Genomic DNA, 19,138 nt, shown 5'->3' on the forward strand with positions numbered 1-19,138 from the left:
TGTGCCATGTTTGGTGGCAAAGGCTAGATTATTGGTGAAAATCGAGAAGAGTAGGGGTCCAAGGATGGATCCTTGGGGAACCCTTATAGAGACAGGTAGTTGGGGAGATATGTCATTCTGCCATACAACGGATTGTTGGTGGTCAGACAGGTAACTCTGAAACCAGTTGGTGACTGATTGAGAGAAGGATAGGTTATTGACGACAGAGATGAGTTGTTTGTGTGGGACCATGTCAAATGTTTTAGATAGGTCTAGGAAAGTAGCAGAGAAGAGATAGCCATTGTTTTTATGCTGAAGGATAGTGTAAACCCCTGTTTACTTCTGTACTGTGCTTGGTATTCACCCAATAACTGTTGTTATTATAACTACTGTTACTCTAATTATCCTATTTAACCATTGTTTTCTATACACTTTATTTCTGGAGCTTTTCCCCCTGAGCCTCCACTGAAAAGGGCCGTGTCCAGTCGGACTTTCCGGGTAAAGACATTTTAAATAAAATAAAATAAATAAAATAAAATAAAGAAGCCATTTATGGGAAAAAGGAAAATGAAGCCAAGAATTATTAATGATAATTAGGGAAACGGTGAATGATTTAAAAAAAGAACCAAATAAGCAAAATTAACGGTGACTGATCAAAATAAAGCATTTGATTCAATAAAGTATGAAACTTTATAGCAAAAAATGGAAAAATATAATTGTACTATAGAAATAAAAAAGTATGTGAATCAGTATATAAAAATACTAAACTTAGGATCCTAGTAAATGGTTGGGTAAGTGAAGAAATTGAAATGAATAGATGTTTAAAACAAGGATGTCCATCGAGTAGCATTTTGTTTGTAATGGTCATGAGTTGGGTAGTAAAACAGATAAATGAAGAAATGGAAAAAAGCAAATATTTACAAGAAATGGGTACTTCATATCCAATTATTGTATCTTATGCTAATGGTATAATATTAATGGCTAAGAATAGAGAGGAAATGAAATAGGTAATTATATATGTGCATAAAAATTTCAATTTATAATGAATAAGGAAAATCAAAGGGTGTTGGAAATGAGGAACAGTTGGGAGGAGTATAATTTGGAAGAAAAAATAAATCAATATTAGAAACTGATTTTGGTGAATAGTCTATAATAAATAAACAATGGGAGAAAATTTTGATAGAATTAAAAGGACTTAGTGTTATGTGGAACAGACATAGGTTGTCTTATACGAAGAAAGTACATTTAATTAATACAATATGGATGGGAAAAATGGGTGGAGCAGTGGTGCATTGGTTAGTGTTGTCACCTCACAGCACAAGGTTCTCCAGTTTGATTCTCAACTGGGGTGCCTTCTGTGCGGAGTCTGCATGTCCTCTCTGTATTTGCATGGGTGCCGTCTAGGTGCTCTGGTTTCCTCCCATATTCCCAAGATATGCTGTAGGTAGATTGGACACTCTAAATTGAGCCTAGGTGAGAGTGTCTACAGAAATGTTCTGAATAGCCAGCTTCTAAGAGCATCCAGGCTAAATACAAGAAATGAAGACTTTGTTCAGGGTATAAAGCAAATGAGGAGTGATTTTGTTAATAGAGGATACAGACATGAGGAAGTAAATGACCCCTTTGATCGAGTGACAATGATGAGATCTAATAGAGGTCAACCCTACTTTTTGAGAAGACCCAAGCAACATAGTTTGCAGGCTCGAAGTACAAATGAGAAGAATAAAACCAGGTTAACTTTGACATATTCCAGCAAGGTCAGTATTGTTTGTAACATCATTAAAAGGAACTGGCGAGTTTTGACATCAGATAATAAAATCAAAAAAATAGTGGGTGTAGACCTAGTTTTTGCTTTAGAAATGGTCTATCACTCGAGACAATTATGTTATGGTCCTAGGGCAAAAAACAGTTGTCAGATCGAGCAGGATAGGTACTTTTCCATGTAGATCCTGTAAAGCTTGTAATTTCATTGCTAAACATAACTATTTTGTTCATCCTATTACAGGTAGAAAATTTAAACAGAAACTATATGCAGAATGTAAAAGTTTTCATTTGGTATATATTGCATTTTGTAATTTGTTTAGCCATTTTTATGCCGGGAAAACCAACTGTCTGTTTAAGCAACGTATATTTAAACACTTTAGTGATATTCAAAATATAAATTTGCAGAATGACCTTGCTAAGCATATTACAACATATCCAGGCCACACTTTAAATTTTATGGTTCTACAGTTGATTCCCAATAACATAAGAGGAGGGGACGTAATGAATGCTACAGAGCTTGCGGAGATGAAGTGGACAGTTAATTTGCAAGCGCATAAGATACAAGGTTTAAATGACCCTGTACCTTTAAAGCCTGCTTTGAAAGCAAGAAGAGAATTCCATTGATTTTATTGGTTGAGCAAAACTATTGGCTATTTTGTTGTTTAAATGCGTGGCTTTCATTACTTTCTATTTAGATCCGAAGAAGCAACTAGTGCATGAAAGTGCTTATTGTTATATAATAAACATATGATTTTAGCAGTATTAGTCAATCATATTTATTTTTCTATTTTATATATATATATATATATATATATATATATATATATAATTAGCTATCATACATAGCTAGTGTATATATAGCCGCGGTGGTGCAGCGGCAGCATTGTCGCCTCACAGCAAGAGGTTCTCCCATTCGATTCTCGGCTGGAGCACCTTCTGTGTGGCATCTGCATGTCCTCCCCGCGGTAGAGTAGCATTCAAAAGACATGCGTGAATGGGCATGCCTTCGTTGAAGGTTGGGCATCGAGCTGGCACCTCGGCACCGTAAAAATCTACTGCCAATCATTAGCGGATCGGCTGTGGCGACCCCTAACCAGGAAAAGCTGAAAGAAAAACAACATAGCTAGTGTATATATGATACCAAGAGACTTGGAGAAACAATTTTTTGAAATAATCTTTAAAGTTATATGGGGATCTAGATTAAACCTAGTTAAAAAAAGAGTGTTCTATATGAATAAGGATGGGGGGGTTGGATTTATTGAACCCGATAGTTTATAGGGATTTGCTGAATTTATATAGGGTGTTAAAATGGATAACTGGAAAAAAAAACAAGTTGGTAGTAAGAATATTTAAGAAAAAGCTATGAAAGAGAATGAAATTAATAAAATCAAATAAAAGGGTGATAGAATGGAGAAATGAAGAGATAAAGATGTATCAAGACAAATAAAAATATGGAAATTAAGTATAGCAGGGATAGGAGAAAATAGGAAAATATGGTATTAAAATATAATGATGCCAAATTACTGTGTGAACCCATGAGAACATCTAACAGAAGAGAAAACAGAAGTCATAAAACAAAGAAATAAATGGTGTATTAAGAATGTTGTATGTCAAGATTTTTTACCGAGTCTAAAAATCAGTAGATTGCCACTAAAAGGAAATATGCCTTATAAAAAATAAATGAAAGGACATGTAATTTTTGTGGTGAATTAGAAATGGCAGATCGTGTTCTTTTTAAGATGTAAAAAAGTTAAACATTTATGGGAAAATAATAGAAAAGAATACTGTGAAAGAATTACAAGATTATAAACAGATAAATATGGATATGACTAAATATGGATTTTATGGGAATGTATTAAGGAATATGCCAGAAATATGGACAAAAAATTTTTTGTATTGTATGGATAATATGGAATGAAAGACTGAATGAGATTATGTTTAATGGAAACTGGATATTACCAAACATAATATGGAAAATCAAATTTTGGTTATCTCAAAAGGACTGGGGGGGTCTATACAAATTTGAAATACAAAAATCACAAGTGATGGAGGAATGTAAATTTAATGTAATTTTTATAAATATGTAAATTTCTGTATAGTTGTATAGTAAAGGGCCATACACTTTTCAGTTGGTGTAGTGTGGAATTTTACACCCACTTGAGCTATTAACAAATCAGACACATGGAGCCTCAGTTTAACATTTCACCCAAAGGACAACACACAGTGCACCCCTTATATTGTACTGCAGTGTCAGCAATCCACCTACTTGGTGTAGGAATAGAATCCACATCCTTTTGCACCAAAGGCAAGTGTGCAATCTGTTGCACTATTAACAATGATTAAAAGTTTTATAGCACAATCACTGATGGCCATTTGTTAAACTAAACAAAATAATTGCACATTGAAAACAGACTTGGCATGAGCAACAGTAAACTTATCTTCCCTTGAAACACACATTCACTGAAAATGCAGTAACACTCACAATGAAAATGCACCTGGCTAGTGGCAGATTACATGTACCATTTTCCCCAGACTGTTTTCAAACTATAGGCCCCCAGCACACATTTATGACCACATATAAATGCATGTGTTCTTTGATTCATCTTCCTGATCAGTTTAAATTTATTTCTTTTTTAATACAGCAACATTTTTAAAACAAATGTTAGAATGCATTTTAAAATTTTTAACATTTTTCCGGTAAACAGTGAAACAAAATGTATTAACCAATAATTATAAAAGTACCTGTTGCAAAACATTTCAACTAACTCATTCTCAGTGATTTGTTAAAGGGTTTGGCAGCTGGTGTAGAGGATTAAGGCTCTTGCCACCTCTAGTCAAGGTACATGGTTTGAGCCTGAGCAAGTAACCTAATTAACTATGCTGCCCGCTGATTGTCTGCAATCAAAATCTTGTGTGTGTGTCTCATTGGCTGGATCATCAAAAATAAGCAGAAATCTCTTGCGTGTGCATAGCAGTAAAAATCATCAATATTAAGTAGGTAATACCATATATTTGCTTGGTGAGAAAAAATGCCTTAAAGCAGCAGGTACTGTAGTATTAATGCAGGAAAACCATTTAAAATTTTAAATTAATGTAATTGCTGGGCCCCCTTGCCAACACTGTGCTCTAAGCAGATGCTTAGGTCACCTAGTGCTGGATCCGGCCCTGAGGTCCTGGACGACATTTGCATTTTGTAGTGGAGTGCTGGCTATATATTATGATGATGGGAGGAGGTGTCTGCCAAAAGTGACAATACTGCACTTCGTAGCATTTAGGTTCAGCCCATTTTGTACATCTACATTTTAGCAGGAAGAGTTCATGCTGGTGGGTTTGGGTCTCAGAAGGTGACTCAACATCTCCCAGTTTGAAATAATCTACAAACTTTGTTAGCCACAGGACATGACTCTTTGTTTGGAGGTCACAGAAGTAAAGACCAAAAAAGAAGCTTTTTATCCATATGAAAATGTTTGCTAATACAAAACATGTTACTCTAGCAACTTTCTAAACATATAAGAGAAATATTTAAAATCTGGTCCATTATTTGGGTCTGTGACTTTAATCCAAGTAAACATTATTTTCAACTAAGCATTTTTGAATGCCATGTTGTAAAGGATGTTTTTACACTACATTCCATTAATTATTGTATCGTGGAGGAAATATAATACACATAGAGTAGCAATATCCAAATGTAGATGCAAGCATTAAACTCCATTGTAATTACATATTATATGCATAATCATAAAAATTGTGGTGTGGTATAGAAATTAACAGTCTGCCCTCCAAACTCGAGCACACACTGTAGGTGGAGATATTCCTATTACGACCTGGAAGGTAAGAATATACAGACATGACTTTTAGTTTGGCTTGTGCATCTTTTTGGTGACATCAAAATTCCTGCTACACTTGTTATTTAAACAAATTACTCGCTAACTATAATCCTAAGGGACTTACCAGAAACTCAAAAACTTTATGCGGAACTGCCTAGGTGAAAATATGAAGAAAAATCAGGTGCAGCTCAGAGGTTTGATGTTGATTTTTAGTCTTGGAGAATGGCTTTTATGGCAGCCAGAAGTAATCAGAGAGGCCTTACAAGTCTGCTATGTTCCTCAAAGGCTTCTCTAATAATTTCAGGCTCCTGTGACAGTATCTGTTTAGAAAAGATGAAAATCACCATGCACTATACAGACTGTACTGCTAAAAGTTGAGCAGTATGCCTAGCTGTTATTTTTTTATCTTGGAGACTTTAGACAACCCCATATTCTTTCTCTTGCTCTCTCTCTCTCTCTCTCTCTCTCTCTCTCTCACACACACACACACACACACACACACACACACACACACACACACACACACACACACACTACAACATTCAATTCAGACAGCCAGCAGCAGTTACGCTCTAATTAATCAGATAAATACATTGAAGATACTGAGAGATGTTTCTCATTACTAATGAAAAACATGTAAGTGTATTCAATATATTTATGAGCTGTTAATGAATTAAACTAGTTAAAACTGAAAGACAAAGTTGTTTCTGAGTCCTATATGTGTTTCAAATGTTTATCAAAGAAAAACTCTCATCATCTGCAATATGCTATGTTTTTTTCTACTATCCAATGTCAAAAAATGCATCTTTTTGTTGCAGGGGGTAAAATGCCCTGCACCCTCCCCACATCCCCGACTAATTATATATACCAACTCAGAGATCACACTACAGTGGGGAAGGGCAAATTCCCTGACCTCTGCTTCTCTGTATTCTCACAAAAAATGCTGGTAATTTTTGAACAGGTTCACTTTTTGATGAAAAAAATGTCAATGTAAGGTTAAGAAACCCATATCATATTATATATATATATATATATATATATATATATATATATATATATATATATATGGGTCTACTTCAGAATCTCGACCGTTCAGAATGTCGACTTTCATATGACCAACACCATACGATCGACATTCTGAAAGACCGATATCCTGAAATAGCACCATTTACCTACCTGTAAACACAGTAAAACTGTGTTATGCAGGGAGGCAAACCCCCCTGCACCCCCTACACCTCCTACTACTTAAATATTCTCACTCTGAGATTGCACTACAGTGCAGGAAAGGGGAATCTCCCAGTTCCGCACTGTAGCGGGATCTCCGCTATCATTTGTCGGCCTTTCAAATGTTCGCTCATATGGTGTCGGCCATACGAGTTTCGAACATTTGAAAGTTTGAACAAATGAGGGGCTCCCATATATATATATATATATATATATATATATATATATATATATATACACATATACATATATATATATATATATATATATAGAGAGAGAGAGAGAGACTTTACCGATTATGCATGCTTTAAACCCCCTCTGCATCACTTTACATTTTATCCTCTAATAGTCTGATGCTTTTAGCTATTTACTAATACATTCTGTGAAGTACCAACATTTCAATCAGTCCATCTGATACACTGACACATTTACAATTTTTTTATGCATTTCTGTTTATTATTATTACATACTGCATTGCAACTGTTAATACTAACACTCTGACCCCTAGCTAAAATTTTAACTGTTCACTAATACCCAGATGAGCTGTTACATTCTCCATCACTGACTAGTATAGCCACAAATAGAAGATCAACAACAAGTCTTGAAACAGCAATAGTTCAACCTGACTGTATAGTCAACTTGCCATCAGAAGTCTGACCAATACAATCAAAAAACATTCAGCTTACGTGCAAAAACACAAAAAACTTCATTATACTTAGACAAGCCAATCTGCAACTTACATTTTCCCCTCTTTTTGTACTGACTTATATTAAAATCATTTCTTTTGTATCCTGTTAGCATTCTTTTATTTTAATATTTCATGATATTTTACCCATTGAAATACGGTCTATAACACCCTGATTTTCATTAAAAGTATTCAAGCATTTTAGTCATGAAAAGCAGTTAAAGGCAAGGCCTTTATTGTTTAGAACAGATTGGCAGCATAAACTGTAGTCTTATGGGTCTACTTTGGAAGGCTGAAATACCACAACACTGACCTTCACAATCCTGAGACAAGAAGGCCGACAACATCAGAAAACTGATGTCCCGGAACAGAAACTGTGAACTCTAGGCACGTTACCACTTGACCACTATGTTGAACTTTGCCCCTTACCCCCAGAGTAGTGCGAATTTGTAGGTATATTTAGTTAGGGGGGTGTGGGGGAAAGCCCCCCCCCACATCGGTGGGTTTAATTTGCTTCAGGTTTAATTTTATAATTTTTTGGACAAGTGGTTGATTACCTGGAGTTCACAGTCAGTGTTCTGGGACATATTGTTTCTGATGTTGTTGGCCTTCTCGTCTTGGGATTGTGAAAGTCAGTGTTGTGGTATTTCAGTCTTCCAAAGTAGACCCAGTCTTATATAATCTCACATAAATTCTTTAACATGACAGAACTATAGACTTTAAATACATAAAAAGTACAGACTGACCTCATACAATAGTAATCTCATTTTAACTAACATGTTAACATGAACATGTGTCACTTTACCCTTTCAACTGATGTCTGACTATTGTCAGCTATGATGCTGGTTGGACACATGTCCCTACTGTGCATATCATGAAAACCATATACAAATCTTATGTATGTTGTAAAAATCACATACACATTGAGCACATATTGTAAAAGACATACACGTGTACAGTGCACATCCTGGAAATCATTTGCAATGCTGAGCGAATCATTAAAACTGGTAAATATAAACCAAACAATTCCTCCTTAATAATACATTTTATTAACAGAATTAAAAAAAATCTTATTTTGCCCTAATAACACCCATTTGTTGACTAGGCAAGTTCACTGGATGCACAATTTATTTTCAGAAACAACTAGAAAGCACTGTCTGGTTAATGTGCTCTAATAACACCCATTTGTTGACTAGACAAGTTCACTGGATGCACAATTTATTTTCAAAAACAACTAGAAATCAATGTCTGGTTAAGTGAGATGCTCAGGTTCACACAGTAGGCAAATGGCAACTGAGGAAATTAAACCATATACTAGAGGAGCTACAACTCACAGTCTTGACCCTGCATGCCAACTGATAGACTTATTGTTGATATTCTTTTCTTGAAAAGAAGAAAGCAATTAAATCTGTTTTATTAAATTAAATTAATTAGCGCCCCATTATTAGTATTACTATAAAATAAAACTACAACCAGCAAAAGTGTCTTATACTTTCTAAGCAACTATTCTCCCTGATGCAAAGACACAAAAATGTCCTTTATGCTATCTGATGCGCCACAATTAAATCTGCAATTAGTTCCACTACTTTTTGTCTCGTGATTTCAATGTATTCTTTTATTATTTTCCTTCTTGTGTTTACTACCATTCACATGTATGAACAAACTTGTTCTTCTTGTAATGCTGACTAATTAATCTACTGTTGATTCCAGTTTACCTGAGATGTTTATCATGTGACAAAAAGAGAAAAAAAGGAAATCAGTTAAAAACAGCTTTAGCCAAAGAATATTGTATGCACTTATAAATTTGCACTTGCGTATTTTCTTCCCCTTTGGCAATACCGTTATTTTGAACATTTGGTTTGTGACCATATATGTGACATAATTTAATACTCTGATGTTTTAAAGCTCATGGTGTACCCTCTATGTAACTATAATATTCCAGTAAAAGATCACTGTAAAGCATGTAACCCACTTGTGGATTATTTTCCCATCAACAAATGCATCTGTAAAAATCACACTTTACCAAAAATCTGAATACTTTCAGGCTTTTCCTCTTTGAAAATACAGCAAATCAAAACCAAGTGTGATTTGTAACATCAAACAGCCCATTTAGACACACAAAACACCTCTTTTTCCTTATCCCATTTTCCAGAACAGACAAAACATTTTCATGTATTATTTAGTACTTAGAAACTCTACATTTTATACACTGTAAATGCACTATTTGTCTGTCTTTAAATCTAACTAAAAACATTAAACTTTAGAAACGACTTGCATTGTCTTTATGAAAACTTCAGCATTAAAAATGCCTTATGAAATAAACCAAACAGTATTTGAATAAAGTTCATCTTTTCTCTCAATATATGGGGATGGGAGAGTATTCATGCATACAAAAATATCCTGCAACAGTCTGTGTATGTTTGTTTGTGTGTGCTTATATATACATACTTAAGTGCGTTTATAATTACTTGTGTACAAATCTGCACATGCGTTTTACAGTAAATGACCTGTACAAGTTTCTTTCAAAAATATCAGAACACATTAGCTTTCATGTGATATGCATTTTTTTCTGTGTTTATTACAGTAAAATATATTTTACACTCTGTAAATGAAACCTTGTCATTAAAATAACAGTATATCAGCAATAAATAAAGGTCCACATTGCAGCCTTGTAGAAGTGTGAGAAATTACATTTAGCAACCTGTAATGTCACATTTAATGACCCATGGGATTACTTTTTATAATTTCATGAAAATTTGATGAAAATGTATAACTACATCTGTCATACTGCCCACATCTGGAAATCATTACATATGAATGGCTGGGAACCTACAAGGAAATATTTTTGTTAGCTTTAATATTTACTTTGTACCACAACAACATTTAGAATTAACCTGTCCAAATATGGCTGCTTTTAAAATGGCATTGCACACAGAATCTGTGAAAAGAATGAAATTATTAAAATCAAAGTCCCTTTATGTGCAAAACTTCTCCCTTGCTGAGAAAAGGCTGAGAGAAGGCAGCCTGAAGTTCTGAGGTCTGGCTTTCACATAGCATGGAATATAGTGATTTTGCATATGCATTTTACAACTGTCTGTCTAGAGCTTTAGAATTTATGGCACATGAGCTGAAAATAAGTGAAGTGCAGTCTCTCTCTCCTTTTGCTTTAGAACCATCTAGCAAATGCAATATATTTTGTTCTTATCTCTTGCAGGATAAAATGCAGAATGGATTATTTTCTTTTTAAATTGTCAGGCATATATCTTATGGCAAGTAACAGAGTCTTACAGATCAGTCTTTGATTTTGAAATACTGAAAATCACTACCAGGTAGAATATTGTCTTCCATATTAAAACTATTACATATTTTTGTTCTTTGGCAACTCAGCACAAAAAGGATCATGAGATGAACTTACATGTGATATTTCTTAGAGACTTTTAACCAGTTCATGGCTCAACTATACTGCAAAAATTCAGGCTTTGAAGCTGTTTTTGTCATAGTACATGGTAGCTTCTGAAAATCCCGAGAAATTATAGTCATCAGTCTACTTTGCCTTAGTTCCTATCTGCATGACAATTAAATATTACCTTGTGCATTTCTTCTCACTCTCTCTATTCTTATTATACAGCAGAGATTATTTTACAATTTACTGTACTAGACCATACAGCATGTCATTAATGCTCATTAAAACTGAAAAGCATTAATGTATTAGTTTCTTATCACCAAGGAAACTCCCTGTGAAAAGTTAGATTGACTCATAGTCCATGCACATAGCATTAACATCCTGAAGTTGGTATCTATACTGCAGTTCCATTTTTAAATGCTGCATTCTTTCATGAGCTGATATCCTGCCTGTAGATGCTATTATCTACAAAAAGATTCCCTTGAAGATACTCCAGGCCCATTCTATGGGTATTTGAAGAGATGCAATCTCCTCTTTTTTTCTGTCTGTCAGTCCTGCCTCTGCTTTTCCCCCTCTCAGCTGCGTCATAAATTTTATAAGCAGATCAGATAACCTGATAGCTTATTTTAGAAAAACGTGTTGAAAATGCCAAGGTTATGAGGTTCCTTATTACTTTCCATCATTGGTAAATCCACTAAGACATGAATGCATTTTAAGGCAAGATGTATCATTCAGAATAAACTGGCAGCATAAAGCATAGTCTAACATAATTTCACACAATCTCTATAACATGGTAGAACTATATACTTTAAGTATATGAAAAAGTACAAACTAACCTCGTGTGATAATATTCTGGAAAATTCCTTCTAATTATAATTCACATCCTCAGTTGACATCAAAATAGTAATACTATTATTATTCAGAACCTGTCAATACTGATACATCTCTGCATTTTCTCATACACTGTCCTGCTTTCCCATCACTTCATCCATGCAATTACATTTTCTTCAAACAAAGCTGTATTCATTATAGAACATATACAAAAACAAGAACAAACTATCTAACAGCCTCTCTTAGACAAGTAGTGTTCCATAATATTTCTCTGCTTCATTACAAAGCAGTACAATAAGATTTATTCAAAATGGCAGCATATAGTTGCTGTACTCATGCTTCACAGAATACAAACAAGTTTCTGGTCTGAAATACAGAAATTCATTTTGCCAGTTGTTCTGATTTAGTACTTCCCACAACAGTTTTCCTATCTTGGTTAAGGATGCCTGAGATCCGGTCGAATGGGATATATGCAGATCTTGAGCCTTAATGGGCTCCCAAGGAGCCTCACCAGAGGGATCTGGTAAATAAGGTTGACAGTCTGAAGGCTCTGGAACTACATCAGCAGAAACATCCATCCTAGACCTCTGTAAAGATTTTTTAGAAATCTCTTTTGAAAAGTTTCTCTTTTTCTTTATCTGTGTGGAGAGATCCATGGCAAAAGAGTCAGAAGCCAAAGTCATGCACATACATAAACCTTCAGATGTTGGTTCTAAAGAAAAAGTTTCAAGGAAATGAGGCAACTTCTAATGGTTTTAGTTGTACAGGATAACCAGTTATCACAGGACCTGACATTCTGACTCTCCCCTAAACAGAAAGCACAGGTATACACACACACACACACACACACACACACACACACACACACACACACACACACACACACACACACACACACACATTTCATTTTCCTAACAGACATATGCTACAAGTTAATATAACTTTATCACAGAAAAAAGGGAGGAAGATCCCCAATGGGGTACTTATCTTCTCAAAGAACTTTAGTTGAAAACTGACTGTCAATAATGAAGTCACTAAGAAAATGAAATGTCTGACTAAGCGTACCAATGGGAAGAAAGTTCTGAATTTTGGAGCCTACACATCCCTCTTATATCAGCATGCTCACTTGCATGAACAGACATGTATGGTGTAAGGGAGGTGTCCAAAGCTTAAGTAAGCCAACTGGATGTTTGAGATCCTTGGCAAGATACACCCCACATAGCTTTATGGTGCTACAGCAATGATATAATGATAAACTTCTTACAATGTCCTGATCACTGGACTACTTTGCATACATGGCTTCTTGATATAAGTCTTTCAGTTGCTGTTCATTGCTAACTATTTCATGCACAAATAATTTTACCATACCTTAAAAGTAGTGCAGATGCTGGAGAGGTTCCAAAATGGACAAATGCTACAAATGGGACACATTTTGTAATTGTCTTCACTTTCACAGATTTCCATGCTGCAAAAATCCAAACAGGGAAATAAAAGTGGGGGGTATGGAAGGAGAAAAAAAAAAAAAAGTGTTCATCTTCAATATTCCATAGTTCTTTTTGTATAGCTGCAGTGTTAAGAGTTACCAGAGTGTCTCCATAAGCTGTATAACTAAATACATATGAACCCATGGTGTGGCTAGTGCAGTCTGCATACTGGCCTTCTTCAGCTACTTGATTTAATCAGTGTTTTAAATCCTAGCCATGAAGTACAGGAAGATTAATGTAGGAAAATATGTGAAACTGTCTAATGACAGGTCTCAGTCTACAGAAATGTAAGTTAATGCACACATTTGTCATATATCTAATAACATATTTATAGAAAAATAGCATTATCATAAACTGTATTTTGTAATGAAAACACCCAATTAAAGGTTGCTGCTTCAAAACTGCCATTATAAAACTGGTAAGATGTTCAATTTTATCAACAATGGAAAGAAGCACAGTCACTTTCTTGTTCATGTACATAATTGGTTTCAGTGCTGGGCTAGGAAACCATGTCAACAAAACCGTAAAACATATTCTTTCTTTCAGTAAAAAGCAGCAGATACATTAAAATTCAACTCAGCAAGTGATGCAACATTAGAAACAACATTGAATATTATCAGGTCAGTTACAGTATCTTAGCTGTTTGCAAACGTGTGCTGAATTATTTGGCAGTAAAACATGACGAATGTTATCTGACTGCATATTACAATTGTAAAGATAATGAACAAGTAATTTTATTTTTAACAGCAATCCTGAATCTACAACTAGCACCATAATGCTGCAAGAAATGGAAACTGATGCCCAATATTACAGTAACTGGCTCCATAGGCATTCTAATTGTTGTTGTTGTGTCTTTCGGCTTTTCCCGGTTAGGGGTCGCCACAGCGGAACTCCGGTCTGCTAATGGTTGGCAGTAGATTTTTACGTGCCGAGTTGCCAAATCTGAGGTACAACCTTCAACGAAGGTACGCCCATTCATGCATGTCTACACACAGAAGACGCTTTAGCTGAGAATCGAACAGGACAGCGTCTTACTGTGAAGCGACAACGCTACCGCAGCACCACCACTAATTGCACATGCAATATTGTCTTAAGTATTTGTTGCCAGCCACTTCTGACAGAACCTCAGCAGCAGTGTCCAAATATAAGTTTCATCAGGTTGAACAAATATAATTCTCAGTATGCTATGATTTATTTGTACAACATCTACTATATGTTTAGTTTCCCAAGCACAGCTATTATAAGTGAACTTGAGTTTACACTAATACTGAACTAATAAGCATATCAACTTTCAAATGTTTTCTTCCAGCAGGTATTAGCAAAGAGCAAAGAAATAAGAGGAAAACAAAGAAACCTGGTGTGTGTGTGTGTGTGTGTGTGTGTGTGTGTGTGTGTTGGGCTGTGTGGTATCTTGTCTAGTAGGATTATTCTGGTACTGGTCTCACTTTTTAATGCAAGAAATCTCTTGCACCATTTAAACATATGCCTATAATTCAAGCAGTGAAAAATGTAAAATAATAGGATAATATTAGAGTAGTACCAGGATGCGCAGTAGCAAATCCTGCCCCAACCACGCTTCCAGCCCGGCAATGGAGCAGCTGCATGAATATTCATTTCTGTGCTGAAAGTAATGTAATGAATATTGATGGCCATATCTAACTTCGGCATGCAAACTGTCACCACCTCTATTGATTCAGAGATGTCTTTTTTTTTTTCATAGTTTACATTCCCAATCTAGTTTGTCTTTCTAGACCAGACAACCAGGAATTATTTTAGTTTGCAAAGTTGATTTATGACATAGCTCTCAACCTTCCAGTACCAAAATGTGGAACACTTACTTACACACTTACCTAACAACTTAAACTAGAAAGCTCACAGAGTGGTTAATAATTGCTTATTTATGCACACAATAGGTTGATGAATTGGTGTGAATCAGTGTTATTTGCCAAAGATGTTTGCTAACAATGTGTACTGTACTAGCAAATCTATTTAGTTATTGTTAAGCTTGCCCATCCATTTCAGCTCCATGTATGTTAATTGTATTATGCTATGTAATTCAGGCATTGGTCCCTGAAGAGCACTTCATAAAGAAGGGCACACAAGAAGCATTGCACTTGTATTCAATGGAGCCAGATGGACAGCCGCTACTCTTTAAAGGAAAAACAGATTTTTCTTCACTTGGCCTACTAATGAATAGGTTTTGCATCGATATGCTTTTTGGACTATGTTTGTCATTGTGCACAGATGGTGATCTGCACAGATTTACCAGAAAATCAAAATTCTATGTTGGGCAGGGCACAATGAGAAACATTCTGCAAATCAGAGACAGCAAAGAGGTATGAGACAAAAATATATGCAAGTGGGAAGTGAGCAAGTACATGCATAGACACGTATGAACATATCACCTCTTATTCTTCAAACTATTACAGATTTTTCAAACCCTTACCATTGCATGATGTTTTTCTGATTGATGGCATTTGGTTTTATTCATTAAAGTATCCAGTCATTACTAGCTCAGTAATGAGTAACTATTAGGCAACCCCCCCCCCACAATGCACACCACTAAATTAACCCATGTGACTCACCAGGTGCATTCCTTCAACTGTCCCCTGTTTTGACTGAAAAGTTATCTCTGTCTCTCTTAATCCCTCCTAAAACTGGTGCCTTTTGGAGAAAAGGTGGCAGATTGCACTTGAAAAGCAATAACACTGATTACAATAATATACTTCTTTTACTTCAGAAAATGTATATTTGAAAAAAAAAAAAAGAAAATGTATATTAAGTCATAGTCGCTGTTTTGTTTATATTTCAACTTAATACCGCTAATATTTTAAAAGTGTTCTTGATTGTTTATGGATTTGTCCCTGATTCTGTTGAGATTAAGTTGCAAATCCTGCCCCAAACAAATTTGGGCATGACATGTGAATTAGCATGCCTGCCAGTGGCATAATAACGATATGATGTCAAATGTTACACGTGTGTGTGCGTGTGTGTGTGTGTGTGTGTGTGTGTGTGTGTGTGTGTGTGTGTGTGTGTATTGTACGCGCGTCTATGCATACCCTGGGGTGGAGAAGAGAAAGATGGATGGCCATGACTGGAATGTGGAGGTTTCAGTGTGCAAATTAAATAGGTAAGGCACGATAGCCTGTAGTATGGACAGCTAGTATAATTAGTCAAAGAAGATAATATGGTGCTGTAGGAAACAGCTGAGATTTTTGCAGGAAAGATGCCCAAAAAGATATGACAGTTTCAGCTTGAACTACTGACCCCTTCATTGTGTGAATATAAAGGCTGATAACCTGCTCATGAAGAGTCACTGTGTGATCAAAGAGAAGAAAGGGTGGAGGACTAATGGAAGAAGGAGTCACCAATATGCCCCTAGTGGAATGGAGTATCACAGCATTTGGCAGCAAATGTGATCAAACTGCAAGGAAAACAGTTCAGCAGGGCACTCTCCAATTGTTAGGAGGTTTGAGAATACTAATTTTGGTCCTAATAGACAGAAAGGTGGGATATCATGCTGAATGGTCTGGTGGTGGTGGGGGGGGTGCCCACATTAATGCTTTTTTCTGCTTTTTCTTCCCACCTCTGCTGATTCATGCCTATGCTTACATAGCCCCTATATCTGCAGCTCCCATGCCCTAGCAGGATCCCTGGTGTGACCTGCACAAGAGGGTCTCCCTACCAGGAGAAGAAGGAGAAGACCTATACATGGAGTCTCCAGTTCCATGCACAGGCTCTAGGAGTTGCATCTGCATGCACTGCAGAGTAGTAATGGGCAAGCAAAGTGTTGCCCTATAGCAGTCAGGAGTTTTCTCCTGGACTAAATCCCAGCACCGTGCTGACACTTCTATTATATTTGTGCTAGGTCAGCAGTGAGGTATTGCCCAGGGGCATGCAATGGCCACCTCCTCAGCCTTTCCATCTAACACAGCATGGCAATCCATCTCTGACCCTTAGCTTCCATCAGGGCTCCATGAGAGGACCTGCCCAGCATCATTCTTTCCTCCAGCTGGCACACCCATCCTTTCTTACCACACTGTCAAGCTGTTAATTAAACTCCAGTTGCATGGGCTGTAATCAGGATTTTATCCTTCCGCATTACATTAATGTTTGATACATGATTAGGGTGTTAACATAACAATGATGGTATGGGACTTTAAGGGAGGACATGACTTTAGAAAAAGCATATAAAATTAGAAAAGCAGTTTTAGAAAAGGAAATGAGATCAAATTTTAAACTGAACTGAGGGTACTTAAAAGTGCAGTAAGAAGAAGAGGAGAAACAAATTAAGAAAGGGAAATTTCTAATGGTTTATGCAAAGGTGAGGGAAGCAATTGGCAAGAAAAGAGATATTTATGTAACTACAAGAAAAATAGATAGTGTGGAGATAAGAGGAATTAAAACAGGCTTGGAAACTTGCATCCACTGCAGCTAAGGAGACTGCAGGAAATTGCACTAGAGGAGGAAGCTAACTGCTGGGAACAGGAGCTTTCTTTGAATATCAATGTGAGAAGTAAGTATAGTCTTGATATGACCCTACCACTCTATGAAGGATTACGCATGAGAATGCTGTGGCATAAATTTTTTATTATTTAACTGAGGGATAACCACCAGCAAGAAAAAGATGGCAGGAGACAGTATGGAAGTAAAGTACTGGATTGGCCAAATGTGAAGTCTTATAAGGGCATGGTGACTGTGTGTGTGTGTGTCTGTGTGTGTGTGTCTGTAGGAGTAGGGAACTGCAAGGCTACAGGTGGACAAGGTCTATGATTTTGACAAAATAAAGAAGAATGTTTTAAATGTGCTGGTGAGACCATCAGAACGCCAATCAGTCTTCCCTTGTTGTATAAAACTATCACTTATTCATGTTAGATATTTGCCTAATAAATAAATATAATGAAACAATATATATTTTAAAGGCTTTGTAGAACATGCTTTAAGCACTAGCATGTAAAATTCTATTCAGAGAGATATTACATTCACACATGGTTTCTGCTGTACTTCTCTAGTTTTATGGCTCTTTTTTCAAATAGAGTTTTTCAAGAACAAAGGTTGATTAGCCTGGTGATCTTTTACAGTGTCAAGTGACATGAATTACTCAGATTTTAGAACCTGTTTACACTATTTTTGATACTACAGACCATATCTGAAGAGGTGAAGATTCATGTGTTGGCCAACTGAGATGTGAGAAGCCATTCAAATACAGTCAACACAGCACTACTAAGTGCCACTTCAGCATAAAAAGGGTATACAAAGGGCTGAACACACACACACACATACAAACACACACACACACACACACACACACACACACACACACACACACACACACACACACACACACACACACACACACACACACACACACACACACACACACACACACACACACACACACACACACACACACACACACACACACACACACACACACACTCGTACAACACTTGCACACCAACAATTTGGAGGAATGCCAGTTCACCTACATTACGTCTTTAAGATGTAGGTGGAAACTGGAGAACCTTGTGAAAACCTACCTGAACTCAGAGAGGACATGCAAACTCCACAAAGAAAGTACACAATCCAAGAACAGAACTGGATAACCAAGTACAAAATGACAGCAAGCCTAATTGATGTGATACTGTACCATCTGCTTTGGAGACATTGCTTGTTTCAAATACTCACTGCCAATTTCAGACCTGAGTAAAACTCTGTGTAAATATTGTATAAAGTGAATGATACAATGAACAGAAATGTATCTTACTATTTTACAAAAAAAAAATACTAAAATTTATATTCTTGCCCTTTCCATTTTTTAGACTGTTTTATGTATCACGCAGCATTAATCAGCTGGACCAACTACCAACCCAGAAATCTTGACAAGTAAAACAACTCCTGAGGACAGGGCATGTCCAGTGTGATTGGAAATCTGCTAACA

General features: G+C 36.1%; 1 protein-coding gene across 1 annotated transcript in view; it reads right to left on the bottom strand.

Moving 5' to 3' along the window:
* The window catches only part of ANO7 (anoctamin 7), a 1,683,969-nt gene that overhangs the window by 714,406 nt on the left and 950,425 nt on the right, over window positions 1-19,138 (bottom strand). The window contains exon 11 of the mRNA XM_044070329.1: window positions 13,082-13,178. Within this exon, the coding sequence (XP_043926264.1) occupies window positions 13,082-13,178 (97 nt within the window). The remainder of the gene's footprint in view (window positions 1-13,081; window positions 13,179-19,138) is intronic.

This window comes from Protopterus annectens, chromosome 4.part1 (genome assembly GCF_019279795.1).
Source record: "Protopterus annectens isolate FY-2018-M chromosome 4.part1, PAN1.0, whole genome shotgun sequence".
Lineage (NCBI taxonomy): Eukaryota > Metazoa > Chordata > Ceratodontiformes > Protopteridae > Protopterus > Protopterus annectens.